The sequence below is a fragment of the Nicotiana tabacum genome, chromosome 3 (assembly GCF_000715075.1).
Source record: "Nicotiana tabacum cultivar K326 chromosome 3, ASM71507v2, whole genome shotgun sequence".
Taxonomy (NCBI): domain Eukaryota; kingdom Viridiplantae; phylum Streptophyta; class Magnoliopsida; order Solanales; family Solanaceae; genus Nicotiana; species Nicotiana tabacum.
The window spans coordinates 79,330,044-79,340,138 of NC_134082.1; the positions used below are offsets into that span (position 1 = coordinate 79,330,044).

A 10,095-nucleotide genomic window follows, 5' to 3' on the forward strand; every position below is an offset into this window, starting at 1 on the left:
AGCAGAAAGAAGTTTTTCAAAATTAAAATTGATAAATCTTATCTAAGATCAACAATGTCTCAAGAAAGATTAAATGACTTGGCTATATTATCAATTGAAAAGGGATTATTAGAAAAAATCGATTATAACAAAATTATTAACAACTTTGCATCTCAAAAAGCTAGAAGAATAGATTTTAAATAAAAATATATAATATAACATTTCTATAAATATTTAGGCCACATATTAAACTTTTGCCTTAGGCCTCATTTACACTTGAGCCGCCCCTGCAATAAGCAATCAAGAAATACTTTAAAGATTGATAGTTAACTCATACAACTTTCAAAGCATTTCAATATCTTCGATTTCTGTCATTGCATCTGTATACTTGTCGTTGAAGCTCCATTTTTTGTTAGTAATACACAAATTCTACATGTAAGATCCAAGGTCTGCAGGGCAATTTCCCTGGATATACACAAGTATCTTCCCCTCAAGTTCTACAAATTGCTGAGGGAGAGTATGAGAGTACCTCCAGGCTACGAAGCACAATGATAAAGGTCTGCAATGTTTTCACTAGTCAAGCTCTCCTTAGAAAACCACATCAATAAAGATGAGTAATACTATTTCGGAAGATAGCCGAGGTAGCTTGCTTCCAAGCCACCGCACCAGATGGGCATATGTACTTGTATTAGTCGGCCCAGAATGCCTCACTCTGTTAATGAGGATGAACTGGGGAGGGGCATGAGAGTTGAACGAGCAAAATAACGCGATGCCATTGTTTATGTTAGAATATGAATGATGTTATTGCTGGCCTGTCTTAATCAGGCATAAAGCTTAAGTCGGCAGACATTAAAGTCAATTTGCACCATCTGAGCATGCCATTCTTCGGATTGCAATGTTTATTTCTTCGCCAGCTCCTTTTGCGTGTTATCTCTCTAATGATACATGCACTGATTCAAGTTTATAACTTAGCTGCTCTCTCTGAGAATGCAACTTTTCCTGTCATAGGTACACTGGCTTAAAGGCACAGAACCAACAAAAAAGGAAAGCGAAGAAGGGGAGAGGGGGAGGAGAAGGGACTGAATGTACATACTGTCAATCTTATCACATTAAGTTGCTGGACGAAAGAAGGAACATCTGGCTGATGCGAGAGTCTCACAAATCGATGTTCTAGCAACATGCTAGCTGATGGCCTCTCTGCTGGATTTCTACGGAAACAACAATGTAAGAAATCTTTCCCTTCTGGTGACAATGTGTCAGGTATTGGTGGGGTATCTTTCAGAACCTTGAACATCGCTGCAGCCTGCAATAGTTAAAATTTTAATGATAGAGTGAAGGTGAAAGATCGTAAACGGTTAATATTGTACTGCATGATCCTGCTCTTTACATTTAGTGAAATTATACAAAGAAAGCCTTTGACAAATAGAGTTCAAACAAGGACTCATGCAGCCGCAGTTTTTGTGCTTCTAACATTCCACAAATTCTGATACTATAAAATTCAAACAGCAAATTAGGACTTAATAGATCAGTAACTTGATTCTGCGGTTTGATCAAAGGCAATTCCAGACATAGTGAAAGTTATCTTTAACTCTTTGTTAGATGGCCAAAGATACAAAAAAAGAGGTACATTGGCAGAAATCATATATGTGAGAGCAACAAAATTATATAACCCCTCAATGGCGCAAAATTTAACATGATTAGTCAATATTTTCTAAGTTCTTAGCGCCCTGTTAATCTACTAGAGCATTCAAGAAACGCGTTAATACTAAAAATGCAGAAATTAAGTTCTTACAGCTTCATATTCACTCCAAGGCGGTTTTCCATTCAACATCTCAATTATAGTACAACCCTTTGCAAACCCTTTGAGACGGCTACCATTCTTTGATTACCCTCTTTGGAACCTAAAGGTCTTATTAAAAAAAACAAAATAATAATAATAATAATAATAATAATAATAATAATAATAATAATAATAATAATAATAATAATAATAATAAGTAGAATTTTAAGTAACAATAACATAATTAGAAAGATATTTGTGCTGTTGAGGTGAAGTACCTCAGGGGCCATCCAATATGGACTTCCTTTTAAAGAGAGGTTAGCTGAGTGCCCGTTTAACTGCATAACAAGACTTAATGTTCAACGAAAAATATAAGCCTGGCAACAACAACCAATCTATCAGTCCAAGATAACTGTTGCAACTAATATTGTTGTTGTCTTTCTCAAGATAACTGTTCTCATTGACATTATGATTCTCGATATTTTAGAGCAAGAGATCTAGGGTCAATCAGAATATTCCACAGAATAGAATACCATTCTTTACTCACAAAAGATGTGCAAATTGAAAGATGTCTTGAGATACACTAACTTACATGCTTAGCCATCCCAAAGTCTGCAAGCTTGACAACCCCGTAAGCATCAACAAGCAAATTAGCCCCTTTTATGTCCCTACACAAGAAAATATTTCCAATTTGTTCTTCAGAAGATATACTATATCTTTTATCTATCACAGTTGAGTTGCCTGACTGTTACCTGTGAATGGTCTTTTTACTGTGCAAGTAAGCTAACCCACAGAGAATGTGGCGAGTGAAATTCCTCACAATAGATTCTGTAATTGCTCCACAATGGTCTTGGATAAATTTATTTATCGAACCAGGATGAACATATTCCAAATAAATGTAAAACCGGTCATCAACCTGCAATATCAAAGACGAAAATAACTTCCATTGAAGACTAAATGCATGTAAAGATCAAGTTTACAACTTAGCTGCAGAAGGGAAATTTCTTACTATTTCACTGCCATAATACTGGACAATATTTGGGTGCTTGAGCTGGCTGAGAACTTTAATTTCCTACACCAACATAATCAATAGAGATTACAAAAAGTTGAAACCAATTCAAGCTTGGAACCTATGGGGCAAAAGATTGTGTTCATTGAAATGACATTCAGCTGCAGACACTTATGAAACATGGTCTCTATTTCCTTACTTCTCCCCTTTCAGTTCCTTTATTGACTAAGCTTTATTGTAGTTAAAATATAACATGTAGATGAATGGAAACACCCCACTTTAAAATTTCCGCCAATGCCAGGTGTACCCATTAATGATTTGTGATTAGGACTAATCAAGATCAATACACATAATCTAAGTATTCAAGGAGTAAGAAGCAAAGAAAATGAAGGAAATATGACCTGTTCTAATTGCCTTATAGACTCAGCAGATTTTGGATCATCTGGTAATAATTCAACTTCTTTCATCGCACATAAAGCTCCTGTCTCTCTGGTTAAGAACAGTGTATGGAGTCACATTAGAAACTATTGAAGGATAGGTCATATACAGTGCCATTGTATATGCAACATGAAGAACATTTACATACCTGTTTGATGCTACGTAAACACTTCCAAATGTCCCACGTCCAATAAGCTTTCCTTTTTTCCATTGGCCTTTAACAGGTGTTATATCTGTTTTTGGAGTAGGTGGTGAAACGGGAGGGATAGCTAGAGGAGGAAGGGGTAAAGGATGGACATTGCCTTGAGCACAATTCTCACGACGTGCCATTGAGCTCTGATCATTTGGTGGTGGATGATGCAAAGGTGAAGCAGGCCCACTTGGACTCTTGGATCTTGGCTGAGGACTTAATCTTGGACTATGAAGAGGAGAATTATCAACACTAAAAGCTTTGTTATAATAGAATCCTAAACCATGAAGGGTATCTGAAGGAGGCATTTCAGGGGCAGACCAAACTTGGAAAACACCAGGGGGTGTGATGAAAAGAGGACTAATTATAAAATCACCACTTTTCAGTTGGCTACGCGCCGGACTTGCATAAGGACTAGTTGGAGCACTTGTCCAAAAATCAGGAGCAATTCTTTCTGGCACAAGCAACTTCTGAGGTGGTGATTTCCTGGACAGCTCTGTTCTCTTTCGACCATCTTGGCTTAATAGTCTACTGAGATATAAACAAAGAACCAAAACATTAGGTCTGTACGTATAATCTAAAACCTACAAATGAGTGTTCATTGCTAGCCATGCCTAGAGGAAAAGAAAAAAGTTTCATTGTTGTGCATCAAAATTTGTTTGCAAACTTTGAAAGTGAAACGAAAATAAAGGCAAAATACAACTGTATCAATGAACTTCATTCCATCCCTAGTGAAGCAACCCCTATACTTTGCTCCTTTTCCTTCTCTTTTATAAGAGAAAATACCAATCAATAAACTGGACTATCTCATTTGAATGTGATTTAAGCTAGCAAATTTCTACCCAAACAGGAAAGAAGAGAACAATACGGAAGAGAAACTGAGCAAAAGTATTCCATTTGATCTACTGCGTCTCAATTTCAAATTAGATAAAGTGAGATATGAATATACTCTATATTTAGAGAAATATTCAAAATATGATCACCGTCGACAAACTACAACCCCAAAATATTTGATTGTACTGCCCGAATTATTCATGAAAAAAGAAATACTAATAATCCGAAGATAGCATAGAAGAAATAATTATTGGGATAACACATATGTCATCAAAAGTTGAGGTGATAAAAAAAATGGATCATTTGAGAAAAATTGAAAAACAAACAAAGCTAAGTGCATTGAGCAAAATTTCACATACCCTTCTCGTGTTGTTCCACCACTATTATGGGCGTCACCGTTAAAAACATCCACCGCTTCTCTTTCTTTTTCCCTCTCTGTTTCGTCTCCAACATTATGATGCGAAATTCCTTCTCTAGGCGATGGCAATGGGACACTTGGGGCGTGAACGAAATTAGGGTCTTGACGGAGCAGCACCTTTAAGTCCGGCAAAGGGAGGGGCTGAGGCGGCGGACGAACCTCCGAGGAACCCCTGCCCGGTGAATGCTCGTACGAACATTGAGAACGCCATTCATCTACAACGTCGTTGTGATTCCCAGCAAGGTGCTGGTGCTTCTTCCTACGGGATATATTATGGCGGCTACGGCTAACACTACGGCTGCCGAAGAGAGCTGCTTTCAGGATGCACCGTCTGCTTCCGCGCGTGACGATGACGCTATCGTCGGAATGTACTTTTCTGGTGGAAGAGGCCCGCGAGGAAGAAGATGAGAATGCGCTCTGCCACCAATGCATTGCATGCAACCGCTGAGCCAGAAATTCTGATGGACGGATTTAGAAAGTAAAAAAAAAAAACAAGAAAGTCTCGGAATTCTACAACTTATATCTATGGACAAAAAGAATGTTTTTCCCTATTTACACAACATAAATGTGTTGAGGAATGGAATTTAATTGAACTCCATGCATACCTAGCTCGATTACGTGATGCGTTGCATGCAAGAGGTGATCATTAAAAACGTGAATGTATAGGTGTTTTGAGAGGAAATTAACCCAAAAGCGGTATCTACCAATCAACCTTTTAACTAACTACGAATCAATAATTTGAATCTAATCTGATAAATTTAAAAAACATAGGTTTGAAGAAAATATAAACCTCAAAATGAATGAGTATATATTTTTATAAACATCGAATAAATAATTTAAGAAGAACCACATAAGAGGAGGAGGAGGAAAACACGACAGACTAATCGTCGTCTTTGAGTTACCGGGAAAATGGAGAAGGAAGGAGGCAATGGACAAGGATTAAGGAAGGTGGTGGATAGGATAATAATGTAATGGGGGTATATTTAGCAGGACGACAACAACGTAATTGGCACCCGAAGGGGGGACAGGGCAACCATCTCTATCCTATGGTCAAAATAACAACCATTTCAATTCCTGTTAGGAGTATTATTTATTCTAGAGCATTTCTCTTATTTCTAGCTAAAGTCAAACACATTTCCCAAATAAAATAGACTATATATATAGACGTAGTACATATTATATAACCCTTGTTTCAATTTAGACGAGCTAGTTTGACTTGGCACAAAGTTTAAGAAAAAAGAAGAAATTTTTGAAATTTGTGTTCTTAAAAGCTTAAGGGATAAAAGGTTTGTGGGACCATAATATTTGTGTTACTATAAAAACTTTTCATTAAGAGTAAATGGATAAAATGAATAGTTTAAAGTTGAATTATTTCCAAATTTAGAAAGTCTAAGAAATATTTCTTGTTTATTTAATGTAGCTGACTACTTGTACGATGTAGACCAACGCATTGGACCTACTCCCTTCCTTAAATTGATTCATTTAACTCTACGACCTCTACTTTTTCATTTTCCTCTTATTTTTGTGTTTATCCGGAACTTATATTATGCAATAGTACTACCACTTTAAGCTTTTTGAGAAAAGAATTAATAATGTATAAATGAAATTTTTCTCTCTCTCTTTTTATATATAGTGTCAAGTTCCCTTTTTAAGTACTATCTTCTACTTGCCATAGCAAACAACCATTAAGTATATTTGATGCTAGAACAGTTAAAGCGTTCATCAAATATAATTTTGAAGCTAGTATAGTAGGAGTGAACAGATTTCAAAAGGTTGACCCAATTGAGTATACATCATTTTTTGTTTTTTATTCTTTTTTTTAAATGAGTAGAGGAGCAATCATGCACCTTGAATTAAGGGTCATCAAATGGGACCAAAGAAAAAGGATTCATTAAAAAGAAAAGGAGAATCTGGTTTGGTGATTCTCTTAATTATGAGTCCGGAATCGAAATGTTGTTCTTTGGGACTCAAAACATTTTTTTGAGTATAAAAAAAAGTTGCCATTCTATATAAACGCGGTTTATTTTAACGGTCGTTTGGGACGTTAAGGTAAAATGCGGTTCATAACCGCATTTTGTATAAAACGCGGTAACAAACCGCGATTTACCTGGCAGCTGATAAGACAAGTATATAAAACGCAGTAATGAACCACGTTTTATATACATAAATAATAATTCATTCTCTTTCCCCACGTTTCTGCCCAGATCCCCTTCCCCCTTCGTTTTAAAATAACACAGCGCCCCAATCCCCCTCCATTAATGTCCCAAAAAGCTCATGTAGACCCCACCCGTCCCGTAAAAAGTAGATATTGTTGTTCTCACATCTTAGTCAACCCTTCTATTGTTGTGGTTTGCTTGTTTTGGAGTCAAATTTTCAAATCTTCAACTTTCTGAAAAAACATAAATCGAGGTATTCCGATTTAGTTTATGTCCAAACTCGTATAAATAATGCATATTAGTTGTTTTGAATGTGTTGTATGTTATTTTGTATTTTTTTGTGATTAAATTGGTATATTATTTTTATCCGGACTAAGATATTAATGTTGTAAAAAAATATGTAAAAATTATGAAATCGTTATTATTTGTTAATAAAAATGTTAATAAATTACTATTACTGTTTTATATGTATTTTTGTGATTACATTATATTTATTGTGTTTTATCTGGTTTAAATTATTTATTTGCTTAAAGACTAGTAATATAGTGCCTATTAGGGTAGTAAAATATAATGCCTTTTAGCGTAGTAAAATAAAGTGCCCTTTAGCATAGTATAATAGAGTGTCTTTTAGCGTAGTAAAATGTAGTGCCTTTTAGCGTAGTTTCCATGTAGTTTAGGTATCTCTTATACTCAAAAATACATCAAAATAACTGATAGATCAAACACAAATTTTGTCCAATTATAGTCAACATATATTTGGTGCTAATGGGCCGCAAATATCGAGCATGGAACCCATATATGAATATTTAATAATTAAATTTTGTATAACTATAAAAATTAATTATTTAATTTACAAATAAACATATAAAATTATAAAACTAACATGTAAAATAATAAAACTAATACATAGAATAAATTGGTGCTACTAGGCTCCAAATATCGAGTCTGGAACCCATATGTGAATATTTAATTATAAAAATTAATTATTTAATTTACAAACTAACATATAAAATTATAATAAAACTAATCCTGAAACCCATATGTGAATGTTTATTTATAAAAAAATATTATTTAATTTGCAAACTAACATATAAAATTATAATAAAACTAACACATAGAAGAATTTAGGATATCTTGGTGCTACTAGGCCTCAAATATCGAGCTTGGAACCCTTATGTGAATATTTATTTATAAAAATTAATTATTTAATTTACAAACTAACATATAAAATTATAATAAAACTAACACATAGAAGAATTTAGGATATCTTGGTGCTACTAGGCCTCAAATATCGAACCTGGAACCCTTATGTTATTATTTGTTTATAAATATTAATTATTTAATTTACAAACTAACATATAAAATTATAATAAAACTAACACATGGAAGAATTTAGGATATTTTGGTGCTACAGGGCCTCAAATATCTAGCATGGAACCCCTATGTGAATACATCATAATTAAATATTGTATAATTATAAAAATTAATTATTTAATTTACAAACAAACATATAAAATTATAAAACTAATATGTAATTAATGTTATTTAATTTATAGTAGACGACATGGAGGTGCCGCCTATTCATCCCGAACCTTCCAGCGATGCACTACTCTCATTACAGGGCGATCATAGGTCCGCCCACATATGGGAGGGTGAGTTACTAACCCAGACTCTCCGCGCCAGGAGAGTGGACGACATGTGGGACTTTCTACATGACAGAGTTCTCCATACCAGTGTAGTCGTGCGCCTGCGGGATATGGGTTTCTATAAGATGATTGAGATCGGGCGACTATAGCTCGATTGGTCTTTGATCATAGCCTTGATAGAGCGGTGGCGACCAAAGACGCACACATTCTACCTGCCCATTGGCGAGGCCATCGTCACACTGCAGGACATGAGATTTTATATGGGCTGCCCGTTGATGGACTGCCTGTTGCTCGATCGCCTAGTATGAGAGAGATGACACGTGTGCATTAACTGGACATGCTATAACGGTTTACTGCTTTCCGCCCAGAGGATGAGAATGTACTGCATGGGACCATCCATTTTCCAGTGATGCCTATTCGACTATGGTTGGTGGCATTGCATCCTCAGATCGATGGCAGTACACCAGATTATCATGTTGACCGATATACGAGGTTGCTGCCACTCATGTTGTTTGGAGGGCTCTTGTTTCCGAACACTTCGGGGAACCTAGTTAGCTTGAGATTTCTTCATCATCTTGAGCGGCTAGATGATTTACCTCATACAACTGGGGCTCTGCTGTTCTCACCTACTTGTACAGATGCATGTGTCGGGCGAGCATGGGCACCCAGCGTGAGGTTGCTGGATTCTTTTCGCTACTACAGGTGATAACATATTCGAATACTTTATTCATTTTAACATACCTAGTAAAAATATATCTTAAATTTGACGTCAACTTTTTATGTTAGGTTTGGACCTGGGAGTGGTTTCTGTAGTTGCAGCCACCTGTACCACCATTAGATCCGGATGTACTATCGGAGTTGCTCCCTCTAGCTAGGAGGTGGGTACTCTGATGGGGATATACACGCGAGTACGAGGCTCGGCATAATCTATCCTTGTGTAGGAATATATTGAATTTGCTGGATGGTGCACAGGTAAATGTATACCTAAGTTTACTTGTCATTGCTTCAAACACAAGTTGCATATACTGACATTTTCTGTTCTTCCTTAACAGTTCATCTGGATGCCATACAGCGACGCGCTGATAGCTGGCTTTCCCGATTATTGTTCGGCCGACCGACTTATGTAGGGCTCTTCCATCCCGTTGTTCTACCTTGATATTGTGGAGCACCATGCCACTGAGCGGGTACTTCGCTAGTTTGGCAGGCTGCAGCTCGTACCGACACTGCCCACCTGGGAGACCACACATTACCAGTGGGATGATCATACCAAGGTAGACAACCAATATTTGGCATGGCTACAAGATCAGATATTTACTTGGGACCAGCGATTAGAGCTGATTCCGCCCCCCTCCCCACCGAGTCGGCAGGATATTGAGCATGATTATATGCCCTAGTACCGCGGCGTTACCTGACTTTTCGTCGGGAACCCTATTCATCGAGTTGGCAGTCGGTATGTTCCATACGCCGGGAGGCACGAGGTGCTGATATGTTATTTGGTATTCTTACTTATAACTGTAATATAGCGTTTTGTAATTTATATTTTACATGTTGTGCAGGCTATTGGTCTACATTTAGTCCATCAGTTGGGACTGCAGATGTAGCAGCATGTCGGCAATCCTACGGTCGCTTTGCAGGAGTATGGCCG

The 10,095-nt window shown here is 36.6% G+C and overlaps 1 protein-coding gene across 1 annotated transcript; it reads right to left on the reverse strand.

Annotated features, from left to right (window-relative positions):
• Nucleotides 1-319: 319 nt before the first annotated feature.
• On the reverse strand, nucleotides 320-5,627 carry LOC107805689 (mitogen-activated protein kinase kinase kinase 5-like). The gene is made up of 10 exons (XM_075241176.1): nucleotides 4,590-5,627; nucleotides 3,355-3,927; nucleotides 3,170-3,257; nucleotides 2,769-2,831; nucleotides 2,512-2,675; nucleotides 2,352-2,427; nucleotides 1,994-2,097; nucleotides 1,772-1,850; nucleotides 1,073-1,282; nucleotides 320-978 (listed from the first exon to the last, which is right to left on the reverse strand). Exons 1-10 carry the CDS (start codon nucleotides 5,078-5,080, stop codon nucleotides 907-909), a joined length of 1,920 nt encoding a protein of 639 aa, XP_075097277.1. The 5' UTR covers nucleotides 5,081-5,627; the 3' UTR covers nucleotides 320-906.
• Nucleotides 5,628-10,095: the final 4,468 nt, after the last annotated feature.

Excerpts from the sequence above, each read along its gene's own strand:
- LOC107805689 (XM_075241176.1), bottom strand. The coding sequence starts at position 5,080 with ATGCATTGGTGGCAGAGCGCATTCTCATCTTCTTCCTCGCGGGCCTCT. Across the intron at positions 2,832-3,169 it reads CTATAAGGCAATTAGAACAG|GAAATTAAAGTTCTCAGCCA; the intron begins GTCATATTTCCT and ends ATGTTGGTGTAG. Across the intron at positions 1,283-1,771 it reads CTTGGAGTGAATATGAAGCT|GCTGCAGCGATGTTCAAGGT; the intron begins GTAAGAACTTAA and ends TAACTATTGCAG.